A 20785-nucleotide genomic window follows, 5' to 3' on the forward strand; every position below is an offset into this window, starting at 1 on the left:
GTATGCTGCTGTGCAGGCAAATAGCAGCAAACCAGTTCAAACTTGCCACATGACAAGTGTAATCTTAAGTAAGAGGACAGTAGAGACTACTACTTGACGATCCTCACCGACAGGAACATAGGAGTGGTGAAAACTTCTGGACAGCCACCCAATTCATGGCAGTCACTGCCAAATTACAAAACGTCACACTCATCATTCTTTGCCAGAGATTTGTAAAAAAAAAAAAGCTGTCTCAGCCATCTTTATTTGAAAAACACTAGGTGTTTCCCTTTCATTCATGACACTTTCTTCAACAGCTCCTTGGCAATTTATAAATAAGTATTATTTGGCTAAGTATATGTACACGAGTTTAATTTGTTGAATATAAAAAAGGCCACTCTTCTTCACTGAATGCAAAAAGGAACGAGCTGAGCAAAGCCCGCAGCACACTATGTACAGTGATGAGCGCCACAGACAAGTGCGCAATGTGAGAGTGCACATCCGGCCAAAGGCGGGTGGCAGTGGGCTGGGCGTCGTCCATTTTTGTTCGCATCTGGCCACCCATCCACACTTTCCCCGAGAATCAAAAGCCGTGCCTGTGCAGCTCCTGGAGCTGGCCGTGCAACTTCTCCTCCTTCACTCGCCTCATGTGTCCGAGCTGGAAAAGGAAATGCAGGTGTAAGTTGTTCATGCTCTACGTCCTTTGGAGCACACCGCCAAAACTTTGAGGGCAGTTGTACTACTGGTAGCAGCAAGTGCTATATAGACCTTTCCGACTACAGCATTGCCACACTGCTCGCTGGACTACTGCATACACCTGGCACTACACCACTTCCATCGTGCTTATGCCTTCACGCGCAAAGTAGTTCAACGAGCAACTAGGCGACACCTTGGTTGGAAACGTCTATACGCAGCCCGCGGTTATCAACAGCAGCAGCAGCAAGCAGCTCTTGCCCACTGCAGCAAAATGGGCCTCTCCCTATGCTCTACAATTATCCCAGTCTTGTAGTAACCACAGGAGCTTTTTGAATTACCAGTTGCGAAACTTCCCATAGGGTCCACATAACAACAAACTGTAGTCCGAGGTGGCCAAAATTCGAGTTTCATGAATTGCTAGGCCGCTCCGGTCACTAACGTAAACTGTGTTCAAGTTGGAAACTTCGAAGGTTGTTGGTAAACTCGCATCTACCTGGCTACGAAATCGGTGAACCAGATGCATTAACAAAAATCCATAAATTTAACAGTCTGAGAGAGAAATTGGGAGGTGAAAGGTAAAGAAAAATTTCAGAAGACAATGGCAACATAAAGCAATAGCTCTTATTGGCAGCTTCCACGTGTGCCGCCATCCTTAAACAGCTGGAAAGTGGCTAATGGGACTGGTTACTTTTGAAACAGACTTTCTCAACTGGTAGATTTAGGAGCTTTGGTAACCACGGCCACACTATACCAGCAAACCTCCCAATCTCGCCTCTCTATGCGAATCTGCATAGATAATAAATGATTTTTTTGGGTCTGCTGCTTTACATGTCCCACACAGATCAATTTTTTTCCCTCTTGATATCCATTATGTCACTACACTAACTCAAAATTGTTCTCCAATCCATTGTCTTGCTTTCACTCTCAGGGTCACCTCTATAGTGGATGGTCCTCACTTATTGTTAGTGCAAATTTTTAATGACTGCTTTCAAATATGGTGCACATAACTACCTGCAACATCTGTGCGGACAGAATGGGCTACTCTCCCACCTATGGCGCCTTGTGTGAGGATGCCATGCTTGCTTTAGGCTGACACCTCTGCTTAATTTCCGACTCAGTGAATGTGAACCTCAGGGTCTCAATGACTGGACTAATTATTGGGAATTGCGATGTGAACTGAAGTAGATCACATTCAATAATCCAAATACATTATTACGATGATTTTACTCTGATGAACCAAATATTCTTTGAGTAAAATAAAACTAGCAACCATCATCCATAAATGGCAAAGCCACTTACCGTTCTTTTTTCCATGAACTTTGCAAGGAATGCATCTGTACTGAGTTTGCCTGGCAGGTTGCAGAGCAGAGAGCAAAGAAACAGTGTGTTACACAATAAAATTTATCGACAAAGAAACCCATGCAATGAACATATTGACACAGAACTCCAGCAACTGCCAGTACTCGCAAGTTAGTATACACTATTGCGCTCAATACGACTTAAAACACATGTGCAGTAAACCAACTGAAGTTCCCGCTTGACAGTAAATCAATTGTCATTGGCTCAGTGGTTATGGTGCTCGGCTGCTGACCCGAAAGACTGGTTCGATCCTGGCCACGATGGTCGAATTTCGATGGGAGGTGAAATTCTAGACGCCCATGTACTGTGCAATGTCAGTGCGCGTTAAAGAACCCCAGGTGGTCGAAATTCCCGCAGCCCTTCAGTGCGGCGTCCCTCATAGCCCGAGTCACTTTGGGAAGTTAAACCCCCATAAATTAAACCAAGCCTTCACATAGAGCACCCAACATTGAAAACATTCAGTGCACTTTGCTCTTTGCATTGACAGCCGAATGCACAAATTTCAAGCATCACTGGGCTCACAGTGCTTCAAGAACTAAGCTGCCGCCACATGTTGTGCATTGCAGCTTATATTAAACATGATACCTTACTGCTTCATCAGTATTTTTTTTCCCATCTGTCTTGTTTATCAACTGGGCACTACACCAGCCATGACATCTTGCAAAAATAGAAGGTGCCAATCAAGCTGGTACAAGACCAGCTTTCTATGCCCATTCATTGCATTTTTCAATCATAGAAAAAAATAAACTCGAAGTGAAATGAACTGAACTGAATATGAACAAACAAGTTTAGCCTAGCAGGTGTTGAAAATGATGGAATACTGGACAAATTGAAGGTGTACGTGAATCACACCAGTATACACGAAGCACTGTATTTCATGAGTTTTCAGCACCTGCAATACAACAATGCATGCTACACGTCAGATGATTGCTCAAGAATGCTTAGACAATGGTGCTACTGAACTACAACCAGAGGGGAAGAAAAGTGGGAAGCCAAGAGAATCGCAGACCATGACAAGGGGTGACTTACCATCAAGGAACTCCTGGGCAATGGCTTCGGCCTCCTCCTCTGCAGTTTGGGTGGCCACGCGTAGGTTGTCTTGCAGAGTGGACGGGTGGTAAGCCTGCATCTGGGCCTCTAACACTTGGCTATTCTGTTCAAACTCCTCCTTCAGCACATTCACCTCATCCACCTGCAATGCACACGTTACAAGCATTGCTTACAACTGCGGCTGGACTTATCCCTCAGCCAAGCAGGTTAAAGGGGCCTGGAAGCACTTATTATCAATAATAATACTTTTTGTCTCTTTAAATAGACCAGTGTCAATTTGATAACCAACATGAGCAGATAATGTCCTAGCTGAAAAGAAGAGGAGGAAATGGGCCAAGGCAGGCTATGCAATGCATAGAAATGATGACCACCAGTCACAGATAACAGAGTAGATGCTAAGAAAAGGTGTACTTGGTTCAAGGCAGGAGGTTAGGAGGAGAAAAGATGTGAAGGAAGTCTGCCAGAGTATGGTTGCTACTGGCCCCGCAAAACATGCGACTAAAGATCAAGGAAAAGCCATTGCTTAAATGATGACTCGTCTCTGAAGCTTTTTCCTCTCCTCTTGGCATTGTTAGCGTATTGCAAACCCGAGTGGAAGGCCCGGAGCAGCGCATGAAATGACCACTTAATCATATGAGATCATGAAACTGGGGAGCGCTGTACTCAAGACAAGGGGACAACACCACACAAGAACACCACAAGACGTTGCGCTCACGTCTTGTGGTGTTCTTATGTGGTGTTGTCCCCTTGTCTTGAGTATAGCGCTCCCCAGTTTCAGTATGTACAACCAACTAGCCCCCTATAAAGCTTTATATGAGATCATGCTCTATATTTTTTTTTATGATGTACGAGCATGCTGTCCTCTACTTTTACGTCATGAGGTATGGCAAATGAAACAAAAAAGGCATAAAAGAAAGCATCCTGATCCAACAGTAACAATGAAGGATGCCACAAGATTTACATTTGTAGAACAAAGGGCTAACAAGGTTTCAAGACACTTTTTAATGCTGCCCATTTTCTTCCCTCGTGGCAATTTTGATACCGGCTCTTGCGTCATGTATCAGCAGTAAACAAAAAGCCCCCGCTATAGGAAAAAAAAAAGTTTACAATTCGTACTAAGGCTTACTTTTGGGTGGCATAGCAACAATTTTCAAGCAAAGAGGACCCCCAGACTTCTTGCCTCCTCCCAGGGTCATAATGACAGCAGTGACAACAACTGTAAACCACAACCTCGCAATACAATGTCCGTCTTGATAAGAGTGCTTCTGTAAAAATGCCACCATCTTGCTGGACAGTTTGCAAGTGTTTTAACACATGTTAAAGGCATAACAAGATCATTCATTAGCAACCACTAGCAACAATAATCATCTCAACATACCCCATGCAAATACATCTTGGTCACACAGACCATACGGGGTTCAACCCCAGTGTCGTGCTGGGTGCCAACTGATTATCCAGTGGGTACAAGCTTTCCCATGGCCTGGTGCTTGGCTTCTTTGGGATGAAATGCTCGGAAAATGAGTCTGGCCTCACCCTGTGTAGACCAGAACATCTCGTGTCGTAGCATACCTTGGCCAAGCTGCCCTTTCGCCATTAATCATCACCATCATCTTGATTGTACGCACTATTTTTGAGAATTATTTTCCAGCTTTCTTGTGAACAGGCCTTGTAGAACTGGCCGGGTGATCTCACCTTTTGCAAGAGAACATGCTTGCGCTGCTCCATAATAGGCTTGAGTTCCAGTGTTTTGCCTGAATATGAAAGAAAAAAAAAGGAAAAAGAAAACATTTTTAAGGAAATTACAGCCCTGGGAAACCTAAACCACCACGTTGCTCTTGAACACATTTTTTGCCAAATGCGAACAGAGGATGGATTTTGTGAATGCATGACAATTACTAACGCAAACACATGCAGGCATGCACAACAGAGAGAACAAGTCACCTCAGTAAGTCTCCACACAACAGCAAGGGTGGCACAGCAACAAATTTTGGTGGCAACAGCAACAAATTTTGCAGGTGGAAAAAATTGTGTGGCCAGATACGGCAAGCAGTTCAGAGAAACATTAATGAGCATGCTATTGCTGCTAAAAATGCCACGGCACACTTGCCACGGGAAGCCCAGCAGAAGACGACAGAGCTAAGACTCACGTGCCAACTGCTCATTCTCGGTCACCATGTGCTGCCTGATCTCTTCAGAGCGCAGTACCTCTGGTAGCTGCTCGACAAACTCCTGCAGTTTGCCATCCTCTTTGAAAAGCTCTTCCAGCTGGACATTGCTGCATGTAAAAGCCAAAAAGCCAAGGTAAGCGTCTCAGGAGCTTCATATTACTTTACCATTATTTCAGCCCTGTCCCTTGCTTCTTCTTCTGTCATCCCTTGCCTCCGAGCTTGAGACATGAATAAAAAAATTCCCTTTGTATTGCAGTGCTGTCTTGTTCTCTTCAGGACACACTGGTGCTGCTGGTGAATTGGTGCCAAAACTAGGTATAACTCTCGAGCTCATATTTCGCATCATGGTGTACACTGTGCGAATGCTTCCCTTTGTCTAACTGTAGAGGCATCTTGCTTTGAGACTGAAATTCACTTATACATGTAAGTATGAGAGCTTCCCATATCATTATGTGTAAAGTATGTCGTGAGGGAAGCTTCAACTTCTCTCTTCATTTAATGGCTGGCATTTTTTGATGCCACATGAAAAAAAAGCAAGAGTAGAGATTTTCAGCCCTAGCTTGCAGGCTAGGGTTGAAGATATGATGATGATGAGAAACATTTTTTAATGAAACCTTTAAATGTTCGAGTGGTACTCTATTCCAGATCTCGACTCATTGATGCGGCGCAAGGGCCCTTTCGACAAATCATAGATAACTTTTCACAGTTTCATTTTAAAGTGAGCAATGATTTTATTTTTCTTCGGCAGCCAGATGACTTCACATTGCCTTTAGCGCCATGCAGTGTTTAGTAAACATCGGTTCGGTGCCAGCATTCACAGGTTGTCCTCAAGTATTTCTGCATTGCATCTGTGAATGCATCGTGCTGCATTTCCATGTTGCAAGCTTTCCACAGTTTTCTCTTGAAGTACTGTCTACTAGTACTACTTGGTGTATTTTAATGCTGAGCAGCACGCAGGAAGATTGGGTGATTGTGTATGTCCCTCAAGAGGGCAAGAGCATTTGTGCTGTCTTTGATGCACTACACGGCCAGGTAGCACCACGTGGTAACAAATTTTATGTTTTGCTGTACGTACATGCAGACGTACTATTTCAGTGCATAAGTTCTCACTCCTATGTTTTATTCATAATTACATAAAGCAGTTTTGAAGAATGAATTTAGAGAAAAGCATAGCAAAATACAAGCCTTGCTTTTTCAAGTGACATCAATAAAGCTAGTATCAATGAGATGAATTGTTTTCTGCAGGCAATGCCTGCTGAACACCCCCTTCCCATTCTACCTCCTCCCTATTCCAAGGGAAGAAGAATCCACTAATCTTTCCTTGGTCTCCAGATACAAGCCCTGTTGATAGTACACTGCCACTGCCGAAAAGCTGTCACCCATTAACGCAAAGCACATGTGGCATGCATGGTTCAGGCATGGGAGCCATGAGAAACATGACGAAAACCATGAAGAAAAACATGACGGGGAAACATGAATGTCTTCAAACGCAAGTGCGCAAACATGCCCATGTTTATGACAAATATTACAAACCTCTGGCTACCAGGCTGTGCAACGCGCCACAAAGATATCAGAACTCTATTTTGACAAGTTCCCCATTGTGCGACATTTTTCAGGCGGGTGTGTGTACTGAGGTGCAATGAAACCACAGACATGCAGGTCAATGGTTGTGATCCAAAACACAACCTCAGACTAGGCAGGCTTTCTAAAGGATACTCGACAGTAGACCATATTCGCACTATCAGTCAGGTAATAAGAAATGCGCAGAATATAACCAGCCCCTATATATAGCCTTCACTGATTATGAGAAAGCATTTGATTCAGTGGAAACCTCAGCAGTCATACAGGCATTGCAGAATCAGGGCGCAGAAGATTCCTATGTGAAAATACTGGAAGATATATACAGCAATTGCACAGCTACCATAGTCCTCCATAAAGTCAGCAATCAAATTCCAACGCCATTCACCGCCTATTTACAGGAGGGGTTCCGAGCCTTGGATTGGGAACTGTTGGGCCTAAGAGTTAATACAGAATACTTAAGTAATTTGTGATTCTCTGATGGCGATGGCACTTGCTAAGTCACTCAGGGGGTGAACTGCAAAGCATGATCAATAAGTTAGACAAGCAGAGTAGAACAGCGGGTCTAAAAATTAACATGCAGAAAACCAAAGTAATGTTCAACAGTATTGCAAGGAAACAGCAGTTCATAATTGGCAGCGAGGTGCTGGAAGTGGTAAGGGAATACGTTTACTTAGGGCAGGCAGTGACTGTTGATCCGGATCATGAGAGGGAAATAACTAGAAGGATAAGAATGGGGTGGAGCACATATGGCAGGTTCTCTCAGGTCATGAGTGGCAGTTTACCAATTTCCCTGAAGAGAAAAGTGCACAACAGTTGTATCTTACTGGTACTCACCTACTGGACAGAAACGTGGAGGCTAACGAAAAGGGTTCAGCTTAAGTTAAAGACAGCACAGCGAGCCATGGAAAGGAAAATGAAAAGTGTAACGTTAAGAGACCGGAAGCGGACAGAGTGGGTGAGGGAACAAACGCGGGTTAATGACATCCTAGTCGAAATCGAGGGGAAGAAATGGGCTTGGGCAGGGCATGTACTGCGAACGCAAGATAACCGCTGGTCCTTAAGGGTAACGGAGTGGATTTCAAGAGAAGGCAAACGTAGCAGGGGGCGGCAGAAGGTTAGGTGGGCGGATGAGATTAGGAAGTTTGCAGGCATAGGGTGGGCGCAGCTGACAAAGGAGAGGGTTAATTGAAGAGACATGGGAGAGGCCTTTGCCCTGCAGTGGGCATAGTCTGGCTGACGATGATTATGAAGCTAGTATGGGGACAGGATAAATCTGCCGCTTATTACTGCCGCACAGTAGAAGACCGACTTCTTCCACCAAATGGAACCGTTGCATGGCAAGTACACTTGGATGGAGGTGAAATGCAAACATGCAAGGCTGCTGTGCAAGGTCAGTGCATGTTAAAGAACCCGAGGTGGTACAAATTAACTTGGCACTCTCCACTACGGTGTCCCCATAGCCCACGTGCAGCTAAGAGATGTTAAACCTCACGTACCATACCATACTTTGACCGTTACATTTTATTACAAATGTCCGAGAACTAATGCACCTGACACTGTTGTCATCTTATGGCTTGCATAAGTTAACTGATTTTGCTTACTCCACCTTCCATCCTTTAGAATTTGAATATTTCAAGCAGCTACGTTATATGCATTACCATATTTTATACTCTAGTACAATTCTGTAATAACATTCGGAATTATGTGAACACATATACTACAGAAACTGACAGTGACTGGAATCACCCATTTCAAAGGGTAGCATATACAGTAAAATGTCGTTATTACGAACATCAGATTAAAGAAATTTTCAGATTTACGATTTTTTTTTTAAATCCTTGCCAAAATGCCTATATTTTCAATGTAAAAAACTTTCAGTACTACAAATTTCAGATTACCGAATATTTCAGAATAACGTATGTAATTTAATCTCGCAATCGTCGCAAGACGCTTCGTTATTACGAAGTTCCGTCGAAGTTTCGTACCAAATCCCTGAAGCTGACGCCTATCATCATGATCCGAAGCAGCAGCTATGCGCTGGGGACCCCATTGCAACGGATACAACTACCGAAGACATCGTGAATCAAGTGCGTGAGCAAGAATGTAGTAGTGACGAAGACGATGCTGACACTGGATCAGCGCACGAAGAGGAAGAGATTGTTTCCGGCTCGGATGTCCTAGTCTCTAAAAAAGACCCGATCATTCCTCGGGCGCTGCAAAGATGTCCCTGATGGCGTGCACAGGAAGGTCGAAGATGTGGAGGCGTTTGTCCTGCAGCGCCTGTCGTCTGCTTGCCAGAAGAAGATAACAGACTTCTTCAAGCAATAAATTGTAGTTAAACCGTGCCCAGCATTATTGTTTATTATTTACCTACCAACACGTAAATCTGCTGCAAAGGTACGTAATTTCAGTTCTTGTGATGCATTACTGACATGAAAAAAAATGGTTTTTCAGTACTACGATATTTCAAAATAACGAATTAAATTCGGCAGTCCCGTGAAGTTCGTTGTAACGAGGTTCTACTGTATACTGAAAGTGCAGTTTTGGCCCTTTTATTAGCAATAAGCACATGAATATATGCGACTCATGTGATCTCACCTTAGCTTGCTGAGCTGAGGGAATTGACAAGGAGATGCTGGGTTCTTGAAGGGGCTTGAAGAGGAAGTCTGCTTTAGGAAAGAGGAAAACAAGAGAGGTAAGAAGCTCACATTCACAAGAATGCCAGCAGTAAAGTGTTTATGTGTAGAAGTACACGAATGCAAACCTGCCGCATCATTTCCGCATTGTGAGGCTAGCGATATTGCGGTGATGCACAGATTAGCATGAAATAAGGAAATATTTTCTTTGCAGACAGCAGTCTTAAAAGGCTCTCTAACCTATATTTACTTGAAAAAATATTGTTTCTGCAACTGCCTGAAGAAATTTACAAGAAAAATTCCCTCATAAGACTAACTTTTTTTGTTTTTTATGGGTAAAGTAAGTTTGGTTGCAGGCAGCTGAATCTACGAATGTTAGCTCACTCCTCATGTTAACCACCCATCTCAAGCAGTACTCGCCAATAAGGAGTTACACTTGTCCGGACCGCTGTTGCATTGCTCCCACCGCCAAAGATGACTTACTGTCAACAATTGTGCTGGCTGAAATTTTAAACATTACAGGGTGGTAGTTCTCCACAAAATGCGTTTTGCCCCTTTAGCGCCCCGCCGCGGTGGCTCAGTGGTTAGGGCGCTCGACTACTGATCCGGAGTTCCCGGGTTCGAACCCGACCGCGGCGGCTGCGTTTCAATGGAGGTGAAACGCTAAGGCACCCGTGTGCTGTGCGATGTCAGTGCTCCCCAGGTGGTCGAAATTATTCCGGAGCCCTCCACTATGGCCCCTCTTTCTTCCTTTCTTCTTTCAGTCCCTCCTTTATCCCTTCCCTTATGGCACCATATAGGAGACTGATACTGCGCCATTTCCTTTTCCCCAAAAACCAACCAATTTAGCGCATTTTAAGCCTGACAACAGTCATTCTCACCAAAGAAATTAGCCAAGTTGGTATATTTTTTAGAATTAATTTGGCAGTAAAGGGTTAATGTCTACTGTCTGACACTGACCTTCACATCATCATTTGTTAACTCTCATTAGGCAGACCAGAAAGACGACCAAAAAGAGCCACCTTTCATTTAAAAACTGCATGCTTCCAGGAATTCACAGAACAGCACTATGATGCAGAAATCATCATCACCACATCCTTGTTTTTGTGCCCTTTAGGGCGTTTAAATTATTCACGAATTCTTTTTTTCGCGGCAGCATTTTTACATGGTGATGCTCTATGCTACCACACTGATAAGGTTGGCCTAGCTTAGCAGAAGCTGCTAGGCAATCTTAATAAAGAGCAGCAAACGGCAGAAGTTATTGCAGGCCACAGTCATGCCATCACGTCCGTACTTTCCACTCCATAACATTCCCCAGCTTGTAAGAAAGTTTCCAGAGCCTCTCACCAATGTTGTAGCTGGAATCTTCGGCTCGCCGAAACCTGAGGGCCCGCTTAACAATGGGGGCAATGGAAATGTTGCATTGGTCCTGGCAAAGAGAAACCAAGGTTCAGATACTGTACCCACTCACCAAAAAGGAAAACTAACACAATGGACATCTAAGGTGCAAACAGGATTAAACCTTGAAATGAGACAGAGGTGCTACAGATGCAGCTCCGAGACACTAACCTCTACAATAGTCTCCACATCCTTTTCTTACCAGGCCATTGTGTTGTAGTACACACAATCCACAATGCTAAGACATTGACACAATGTTTGGCTCTTTTCATTGGAGTTGGTTACAATATTCCTGTTACACTTCTTGACAAAACATTATTTTGTCCTTCCTCATGCAACAACTGTTACAATGAACAATAAAATTCTTGCTAAAAAAAAAGTACCTGTGCTGTTTTGACTACTTTTATCACATGGCCATATCTGATGACGAATAAGTTTCATTCTCATTAAAGCTGAGAGCGCGCTCAGCATACCCCTGTACTTGTACAAGTTGCAGCAAATAAATGTGTTTAGAATGATGTAAAAGTAAATAACGAAACACTTTTGATAGGCCTGCAGCTTTAAAGCTACTGCAGCAGTAGCTACAAACACATGCAAAACATATCCACTACCCCATGGATGTGGATGCAACATTTGAACGTGCTTGCCTGTTTGCCACTGCCAAGGCAGGCATGTGGTGCCTAAGCTTGAACAGACATTTGCAAACAAACCAACATTGATTAAAATCAAGTTATTTTGATATTCTATACCTTCTATGAAATATATTTTTGTACATTTTTAATTTGCACAGAAATGTTTCCTGAGCGCAAGGGTAGAAGCCCTTGATCTAGACTGAACAACTCAATTGTGTTTCAGAAACTGCTATGGCATTAAGCAGGATCAGGCTGAATCATGATTGAAACGGGCTGTAGCAATGCGACACTGGCATGATGCAAAAGGCGTACAATGAAGTGGCATTGCTGCACTTTATTAAAAGAAATAAAACAGTAAATCTGTAGGGCCACGATCAATAACGGTCAGTAACAAAGCAACAGTCCTTTAGGCTTACTGTAAGTATGCTTCACTGCATAATGGTGCGCCATAAAGGTAGAACCAGCACAAATACAGCTGTGGCGTGAAACAGGAAGTGTGCATTGCCAGACCACGAGGAGCACATTCGCTATCTTTGAAGTGCCCTACTACTGCCTGGAAATCAGAGTCTTGCAGACCTGCCGAGTTACAGCCCTACCGGTCATTTGGCCAGTGTTTTCCATTAGTGGTCCTCATTTTTTTACCACAGCATGTTCAACACGAGACATGACGAACACACAAGGCAAGATAAACAATTACCTAGCAGTAGTACTGAGTTTAGGCGGGTGGTTCTGGAATTCCATCAGAATACCCTGGATTATTCTTCCAAGGTCTGTGTGCATGGAGAACTGGAGAAGAACAGAACACAAGCACAACATGAATACCTAATAAAAACTTCAAGGAAGCACTGACTAGGCTTGGAGTATGCAAGAAATGCAAGATTTTGAACAAGTCTGGATTAAAGCTGTTTGACTTGACCTGCAAGCATCAGCACAAGGGAAATGCTGTCACCACTAACTTCTGATCATGTGCACTTTCACCTGCTGTTTATGCAAAAGTTTTTATCCTTGTACTATAGTTTTCCTGGTGCCAATGGCTATTCCCGACATCTGTTCTTGCATGGTGGTGGCTTTGTAACCACAGGTATTTATGCGAGGGCAGACTTTATCCTAGCTATGCTTTTAGCTCATGTACAAAATGTCGCATCTGTTGAGTATGTCACATAGCAAAGGGGGACTGCAATCAATAGCAGACAGAAGGCAGGGTTTGGACTGCAATCACATTCGAGGCTTTGTTCAATCTGTTTTGTGGCCATCATCTGCCGCACTAGTCTGTAGAGGAGCTTCGATTAGGGTAGCACCATCAACAAGTGCAGCTGCCTGTTTGAAAGCAGTGCAAGCCAGCAGCAATACCTGCATGAAACCCGCACAAGCACACAATAACAGTAGGCATCCAATTCCCTACAGACACCAGGTGACCTTGTAGTGCCAGCAGCATTGTGATATAGCTAGACAATGCTGAATAAAACAAAATAAAAATTGCCATAGTGTTTACTGATTTGCTTTAAGAGCTCTGCAAGCCACACTGCATTGTTCCATTCAGTCTACAGTTGTATCTGCTGTTTTGAGGCTGTGTGCCAAGCTTTTATTCATTCAAGAAACTCTCAAGTTGAGGTCCTTCTCATGCACTGCCACTTTTTGCAGTTTTTTCATCACGGTGATGCGCTTGCTTACAATTTGGTTTCAGGTAAAATGGCATCATGCAACTTTCTTCAGATGTAATAGCAGTGCTAGTGAGACATGTAGGTTCACAAAGCAATTTCAATGCTGCAGGAGTGACACCCAAGGCCATTTCTCAAGCCATGCATCCTCTCAGTCACAACATGCCTTCTTTGTGACCATATCAAGAGATTTTGATTGGGATATTGTAATTCAACGCAATGTATGTCTGCAGAGCTACACACGACGTCACAACTATGAACTCCAGCTGACACAAAATGAACGCACCACCGGTGCAATATCATTGATTGGAAAACTGGACACATCAATTTGTGCTTGACCGCTGCGCGATACATTTCCTAGAAAGCAATGGCAACGAAAGTGCACAGGATGAAGACGGTATCCCAAATGAAATTGCTGCTAAGCAGCAAGCTGCGATGCCAGATAGTAACGCTCATTAGTCGCAGTTATACGTTACCTCGTATACGTAATTAACGAGTCCAACGATCTGTCTTCTATGGAAATCAAGCAGCTTTGTTTAGTACCTTAAATAGAAGGGAACAAAGCGTACCGCAGTGAGCGCTGGCACGCCCGTAACGTGATGCTGTTCATCCAGCATCGGATGAATAGCAGGCGGCGTCACTTTCAGAATCGGACATTCGTGAGGAAAGGAACTCGGCAGGTGTCTGAAAGAGAGCAGAAAATATCACACCCGGCGTAACAGGCCCATGACCGCCTCGGCTGTCGATGGGGAAATTTCATGGGCTGGTTTCACTCACATTTCCAAACTGAAGGAGTTCCCGTCAGCGACGAACGGAACCCGGAACTCTTTGTCCGCTTCGACAACTACGATGCTGCGAGCAAGAAAATGCAAAAAGCATTGACCACAAACGCCACAAGCCAAGCAAAGACAAGAGGCGCTTCGTAACTCTGGCTTTTATTAACGACCATCAAAGATAACTTAAATTTTATGACTGTGACTGCGAATATGTGAATGAAGAGGTAAAACTGTAAGAAAGCCGCTCAAGCAAGCTGCACGGTCATGTAGTACTGTCGCACCGTGCACGCTAAGGTGACTGCACTGCACGCAGTGGAATCGTTCGAAACATCTGTACTGAGCACCCTCGAACGAGAAGCAACACACAGTTTGCGCTCGAGAAAGAGCATGTCGTGCACTGCTGTGTGCAAGAGGGCAACAATAAGCACAACAAAGCGCTGATCGACTCATCGAGCGAAAATGACAATCAACTGGCGCTCACTTGGGACAACAGGACCTGATGGAGGCTATCTGACGTTGTCGTTGGAGCAGTAATGGTGACGGTTGGCTCACTTCATTAGTCCTGCGACCGAAGATCGCTTGGAACATTACTGCCGCAACTAACTAGATGAAAAAATAATTTGAGGCAAATTTATCACAGCCGATTCAGAACAAACAGCACTCAACTGATCGCAATGGTGACATCATACGACGGCTCTCTCATATCCGTGACGTCACTCTTTCCTGTGCGTTATAACCGGTGACGCCCATTTTTTTTACCCAGCATTCACGTGAAAGGTCTGAAAAACAGCAGAAACGTGAAAAGTGTTTGCTGAAAAGTTTGAGGATTGGTCAGTGCGGCTTTTTCCACCAAGCGATGCATAGGAGTGACTCCTGTACTTGAAGTAAGGACCATTATCACTGCTCGGCGTTGCATACGCGTACCCAGCTTGCTCTTGTTCGTGCTAATGCCGAAACGTGCCTCCTCAAGTGCTGTGTGTCCGCATTTGAGGTTAGGCCTAGTATCTGACTGAAATCGCTAAAAATGGAGTTGTATCTTCATGTTTCGGCTCATATGCTCTGCTGTGTTCGTGCGAGAGACCATCGCTCACCCGACTGAGCCGTTTCGAAGCAGGTTATCTGTTATGGGGCTGCGGCGATCGGCCCGAATCTTGGTGGGGTCCACTGAAAACGTCACTGCACAAGCACGACGAAACAAGCACAGGGCTGGCATTTGATGTTGCTCTTCCGTCTTGTCCCGGCGATTCAACCGGGGATTTTGTGGCCGCCCTGCATGTTGCAGAGAACTCCGTTGGTAGGCGTATTAGACACCTCGGAAGCCCGCGGGATCGCTTTGAGCCTCGAAAAAGGAAAGCATTCAACTCCTTTGTTCTCGGAGGCCTTCTCGTCTGGGCGGCATTACCGATGTTTGTGCCTAGCACTTCAAAGTAGTACCAGAACGTTGCACTTTTTTGGCGGGCCACACACAGTATGTCCCACGTGCACCAAGCTTGGCGCAGCCCGCCTGCCAAGTCGTTTTTCTTAAAACGCGTTGCTCGCTAGCTCTGAAGAGACAGAAGCCCACTCACGATTGTTCTGTACAGAATACCCACTAGGCAGGAAGGAAAGTACCGAGAACAGCTCCTTTTAAGAACTCTACACGTAACAGGACAGGCTTCGTGTGGATATCAGCTTGCGCATTCTTTGAAAGCATCGACTTGTATCCCGTGTAATGTGTCTCATGCGCTATTCGACCGATAGGGCGGTCGATAATGCGGGTGGATGGTTGCCTTGCCTTACCGATTGATTGGCGAACACGTTGCAAAGAACGCTAGCACCGGCTCATATGTTGCAGAGCGAAATATCTGGCCAAGACACCCATCGACAAGTTGATCTCTGGCACACAGTATAAGCTTTCACAAGTTCTTGTTTTGACGTGTCCTTTGCAGCCCTGCTGCGTGTTGCAGGTCGTACCCAACCAGTTCGTGCACGTTTTCTGCAGTTGCGGTATTCGGTCTCGAAAATTTGGCAGTGCTGCTTTAAAGAATTCTGGTTACAAAGGGCCTAATTTTTTATGACTAGGCAGACATTCTCCTAAGGGTATTCCGCTTCTGTCAAGTTCCCTTCCCGTCTCTTAGACTGATGATGTAATGGAAATTGTATGGATATTGCTGATTGGGTTGTTTAATTGGTGCTAGTCAAGTTGCCTTCCTGTCTCTTGGACTTCTGTAATGAAAATTGTATGGATATTGCTGATTGGTCTGTTTAATTGTGGTGATAGTTAAGGGAGTGTCTTGTCATGTATTTAGGTCCGCAACTGCTGCAATTTTGGGGGCTATTACTGTAGTCGTTGTGGTGGGATTTGATTTGATTTATGGGTGTTAACGTCCCAAATCGACTCGGGCTATGAGGGACGCTGTTGTGAAGGGCTCTGGAATATTCGACCACCTGGGGTTCTTTAACATGCACTGACATCGCACAGTACACGGGCCTGTAGAATTTCGCCTCCATCGAAATTTGACCGCTGCGGCCGGGATCGAACCTGTGTCTTTCGGGCCAGCAGCCGAGCTCCATAACCACTCGGCCACCACGGCGGCTGTTGTGGTGGGATTAACGGAGGTAGTATCACATCATGTGCCTGTGTGATGCAAGCATATGCTTGCTTGTGCAAAGCACTGAGGCTGAGTTGTGTTTTGCTGTTTGTTATGCTGTTGTGTTATGCTGTTAGGCCATTGTAATTTTCATAGGACTTTATTGTTTGCTTGTGTTATGTTGAAGGTATTTCTGGCTTATATCTTGCAACTGCAGCTCCAGAAAGTTCCCGCAGGCTTGTTATGACTGTAAAATGGTTTGCTAATCTGCCATATTGCAAAAAAAATAAGATGCAAGCTGTTTGTAGGGTTCAGGTGAAAAAGCCTTATTTCAAGCACCTATAAATTGCTGATTAGTGCTGCTTAAAGAGAAATAGCAAACAAATCAACACGCTAGCTAGATGGATAGATGATTCATCAGAGACACTACCGGCATTTTTTGTGTGGTAAGGTGTCTATGTTGCCAAGAAAATGAAACTAAATTCCTGATATTCCCCTGCATTCAAGGATCCGTGAACCCGGGGAATGTTGTCATTTTTATGATGTGTCTGCTGTAGCTTTCCGGCCAATTGAAGTGCCACTTCTGACTATGAATGTTGAGAGCATGCGCTTCTGAACTTGCTGCTTTCAACGGCTACATGCAGGCCGAGTGCACAAAATGCGAGGCAGAAACTCGACATGTATTTGTGTCTTGTCTTTCTGTCCATGGTCATTTGACTCTTGGCTTCTTCGCTCCTCATATTTTGACGGTACTTGCTCACTGACGGCGACATGACATGCATGAGAAAGTGATGAACATCTATTGCAGACGGCGAAGAATACACATGACCAGGTGCAGTTGCAAGAATCTCAAGGAGTGTCGCCATGTGTGCTTTGCCTTAATGTAATTTTCTGGCGTGTGAAAGCTCAGCTTTCACTAAAAATTACATATCTGCTGTCACATGGACGGAGATGTACACTCGGGCAATGCACACCTCTTGCGTCTACACTCTTTATGCACCTCAATTCACTTTAAATCGTGCCATTGACCAGTCATTTGTCATATCGGCAACTAGTGTGGGAACTCTCTTCATGACCATGCTTAAGCCTTCAAAGACACACTGCACAAGATACCCTCCACTTCGAGCAGCGGCACCGCAGAGTTGGGACAAAAGGGCGCGACACATCTGGTGGTGGCATTGCTTCCCACGTGCATCTACACCCGCAGAGGATACGTGGGCAAACGTTGCCTTCTCCCAGTTTTGCATAATACTCCACAATCTGGTGTTTCCCGGCACCACTATACTCAGTTTCATACATATCAGGCAATGCCACCAAAGCAAGCGCTTCTTTTCATGCAGGCTAACCACAGTGACCACTGATATATTTCACTGCGGCAAATCTCAAGTACCATGAATGGCAACCTCCTGCACTTCGTTTTACCTCTTGCCATGTTTCCGCCCTGCAACTGATCGAGACTTCTAGAAGTAAGAGTGACATGTGGCGGTCTGATATGTGGCTCATAGGGCGAATCGCTCTTACTCCACCCGCACCTAAAATATCGTCCACACTCTGTGAACATTATAGTCAGAGGGCCCGAGCACTGAGTGCCTCGCAGTTTTGACTGTGATTTGCGGTGTTAACACGTTTTATACCGCTCTTTGTTTTCGTCTAAACACTCACTGAGGATTCGAGAAGAACAAATGATAACGTGGCGGACTAATATGGTTTCACGGACGGACTACATCCGCAGCCTCCGCAGTGCTGCCTGCCATGTATGAAACGGAGTATAAGTGAACTGACCACCAGTGTCTTTCAGTAGCACCTATGACTCTTCCTTTACCTCTGCTGTCATATGGAGAACCGAGAAAAGGACTCAAATGGGCATCTTTTACTGCGAACACAGACGTGGTAAATACAGTGTGAAAAACTTCAGCAGTCCCTTTAGCATTTCTTAGCTGCTCTTCTTGCAGTACCCCTGAATTACGTTGGAAGCAGTCCTGTCCAGGAGAGCTTTCGAGGAGACTTTCATGTTACACTGTATATGTCAGCATGGTTCTGTGTCCAAATAGTGAAGCATTGTTGTTGGAAGACTCATGCTGTTATTGCCTGTGGCTGCCTTGATGTCGGGGGCGTCTTTTGACAAACTCCTTTGGGTTGACTTGAAGGCTGCCTGCTGATGCAGCCAAGAATACTTTCATATAGTTAATTTGCATTAGAGAAAATAAACGATGCAGATTTTTTATTTTAAAGTGCTGAAGACTTTTCATTTTTTTTGTTAGTTCTTTCTGCATAGCCTTGTGGTTGAACTTCGTGCAAAAAATAAGCATAAATTTCTTCAGCTCGACCATTGTTATTGTTTTGTAATTACTTCACCTTGTTGATACAACAGCAGCATCGGTTTAGTGGCTATAGCGTTCGGCTGCAGAGTTCCTGAATCCTGGCTGCATTTCGATGGAGGTGAAATGCAAAAACATCCATATGCTGTGTGATGCTAGTGTTTGTCAAAGATTTAACCACAGGTTGTCTGAATTTATTCAGAGCCCTCCACTGCAGCATCTATCTTATAGCCTGTGTGCAGCTTTGGGATGTTAAGCCCTACATACCACTCATTGATGCTGTGCAGCCTTCAGCTGTTATGCAAATGCTCCTGGTGTGCATTTGAAAGTGCTTCATTACAATACTGTAGGGGTATGCTGTGGTTGTATTGCATATTGCTGGCTTACTGCTATTTGAAGGCAGTGCTGTTTTAAGCAAGGCCCAGTGCTGCTTTCATGAAGGGTCTTTTGCCCGTACTGTTATCCACCTCTCATTGCTGAGCAGACGGCTTTTAATTGCACAGAGGGCATAATTTGAGAAAGTGAGAAGTGCAGTTTATTTTGGATGTTCATGGTAGCTTAGAAAACAACCAGTGACGAATGAAAACTTTGCCGTTATCTTCCATTTATGAGGTAGGATTAGAAGGCCTTGGTGGGTCGGGTCATTGTAAAATCCTGCTAATGGGGTAGTTAGCTTTTAGCATACTCTTTTGAAGCACAGGGTGGCCTGGGACACAGTTTTTTGGGCTACTACAGATGCCATGGTTTACTTGTGTGTCTAGGATTTAGGATCGAAATTTAGGGTGCAGTAGGCCTGAGGGTCTTTTTGCAAGTGCAATCAACTCTGTGTGTGTTGTAAAAGCTGCCACTAATTATCTGCTTAGTTTTGCTGATTAATGTGTTGTCAGGCTGGGCATTTGGATTCCAAATGAACTGGCCACAAAAGTCTGGTGGGGAGGTGCGAGATTTACTACAATAGGTTAGCAGCTGCTGGTGCAGCAGAGGGTTAATGGAGGTCAGTGGTAAAGGCCTTTGTCGCAAGGCCGTTGATGGTGGTGATGAGAGAGCTGCCTTTGACAGCCGGCTTTGGTGGCACTTATTCTGTAGCCATAAAGGGTTCCTGCAGTATGGTAAGCACAGCCTAGTTTACTGTGTAGTGGCCAGTGGTGTTCGTGCTGATTCTTTTTTTTATCCTTGCCGTCACTGCACTGACGGTTATAGTGGTGGTGGCTGTTTCCTTTGCAACGGGTTGCTACTGCCTCTTAGTGTTGGAGAGGCAAAACGCATGAAGAAAAGAATGAGATGAGAAGCACCAAAGAATGAAATCACTTCAGGGTTCACTGTAAACTCATTGTGCTTTCATGATGTCGCGGTTTGCACTAAAGAGCATTGTGCTGCCTCTAAAACTGTAGATGCTACTTTGTGTTCAAAACCACTTTGTGGTCAGCTGGCCTGAAAAATTGTTGCCTCAGTGCTGTCTGCGTGCTGCGACAACTAACACATTCACATATTGTTTCTTTTTTCTCTCTCAGGGTGGGCAGCCCCATGAGAGCATGTAATGGTGAGGCCGCAGCCCCGCATGTGTGGTGAGCATGCCTGCCCCCAGCACCGCGGGCAGCAGCCCCAGCGCAAACAGCGCTGGCAGCGCCGCTGGCGGCAGCACCAATGGACTGGTGGTCTGCAACGAGGCCTGCGGTATCCGCGACGTCTGGGCCTCCAACCTCGAAGACGAGTTCCGCACCATCATACGCGTCGTCCAGAAGTACAACTATGTTGCCATGGTGAGTGCTATCAGTGCCATTCCTGCATGTTGTGCATGTATATTTGACGCATGGCTCTTTTTTTTTTTCACTGCTGTCTGGGTGGCTGGGACTTCTTGGGGCTTGTGCAGTGTGCAAATGATGTGCTGCAGGGGCAAGAGAGTCAGACCACCTCAGCTGCTGGGTTTTCAAAAATGCACACATGCACCCTCCTACATGTACAGA

At 44.8% G+C, this 20785-nt stretch overlaps 3 protein-coding genes across 7 annotated transcripts in view; 1 reads left to right on the forward strand and 2 right to left on the reverse strand.

Moving 5' to 3' along the window:
* The window catches only part of Polr1D (RNA polymerases I and III subunit AC2 l(2)37Cg), a 389457-nt gene that overhangs the window by 19897 nt on the left and 348775 nt on the right, over positions 1 to 20785 (reverse strand). The window lies entirely within an intron of this gene.
* LOC144129135 (vacuolar protein sorting-associated protein 37A-like) lies at positions 216 to 14704 on the reverse strand. Of its 3 annotated transcripts, none has more exons than XM_077663064.1 (12): positions 14600 to 14704; positions 14415 to 14536; positions 13935 to 14009; positions 13727 to 13841; positions 12197 to 12285; positions 10817 to 10898; positions 9432 to 9502; positions 5232 to 5359; positions 4777 to 4835; positions 3064 to 3226; positions 1975 to 2024; positions 216 to 637 (listed from the first exon to the last, which is right to left on the reverse strand). In XM_077663064.1, the coding sequence occupies exons 1-12, from the start codon at positions 14618 to 14620 to the stop codon at positions 563 to 565; spliced, it is 1050 nt and encodes a 349-aa protein (XP_077519190.1). In that variant the 5' UTR covers positions 14621 to 14704; the 3' UTR covers positions 216 to 562. The 3 variants fall into 3 exon arrangements, with proteins under 3 accessions (XP_077519190.1, XP_077519192.1, XP_077519191.1); XM_077663065.1 differs by having other exon boundaries at positions 420 to 637; positions 9432 to 9499; positions 14600 to 14702; XM_077663066.1 differs by having other exon boundaries at positions 14415 to 14642.
* Positions 14682 to 20785, forward strand: part of LOC144129136 (CCR4-NOT transcription complex subunit 7-like) — a 34800-nt gene continuing 28696 nt past the window's right edge. The window contains exons 1-2 of one of the 2 annotated variants that reach the window (XM_077663067.1): positions 14682 to 14817; positions 20333 to 20581. In XM_077663067.1, coding sequence (XP_077519193.1) covers positions 20393 to 20581 — 189 coding nt within the window. In that variant the 5' untranslated portion in view covers positions 14682 to 14817; positions 20333 to 20392. The remainder of the gene's footprint in view (positions 14818 to 20332; positions 20582 to 20785) is intronic. The other variant, XM_077663068.1, reaches the window with a different exon arrangement.

This window comes from Amblyomma americanum, chromosome 4 (assembly GCF_052857255.1).
Source record: "Amblyomma americanum isolate KBUSLIRL-KWMA chromosome 4, ASM5285725v1, whole genome shotgun sequence".
Taxonomy (NCBI): domain Eukaryota; kingdom Metazoa; phylum Arthropoda; class Arachnida; order Ixodida; family Ixodidae; genus Amblyomma; species Amblyomma americanum.

Excerpts from the sequence above, each read along its gene's own strand:
- LOC144129135 (XM_077663064.1), bottom strand. The coding sequence starts at position 14,620 with ATGATGTCACCATTGCGATCA. Across the intron at positions 12,286-13,726 it reads GCGTGCCAGCGCTCACTGCG|TTCTCCATGCACACAGACCT; the intron begins GTACGCTTTGTT and ends GTTCTTCTCCAG. Across the intron at positions 9,503-10,816 it reads AGATTCCAGCTACAACATTG|CAGACTTCCTCTTCAAGCCC; the intron begins GTGAGAGGCTCT and ends TCTTTCCTAAAG.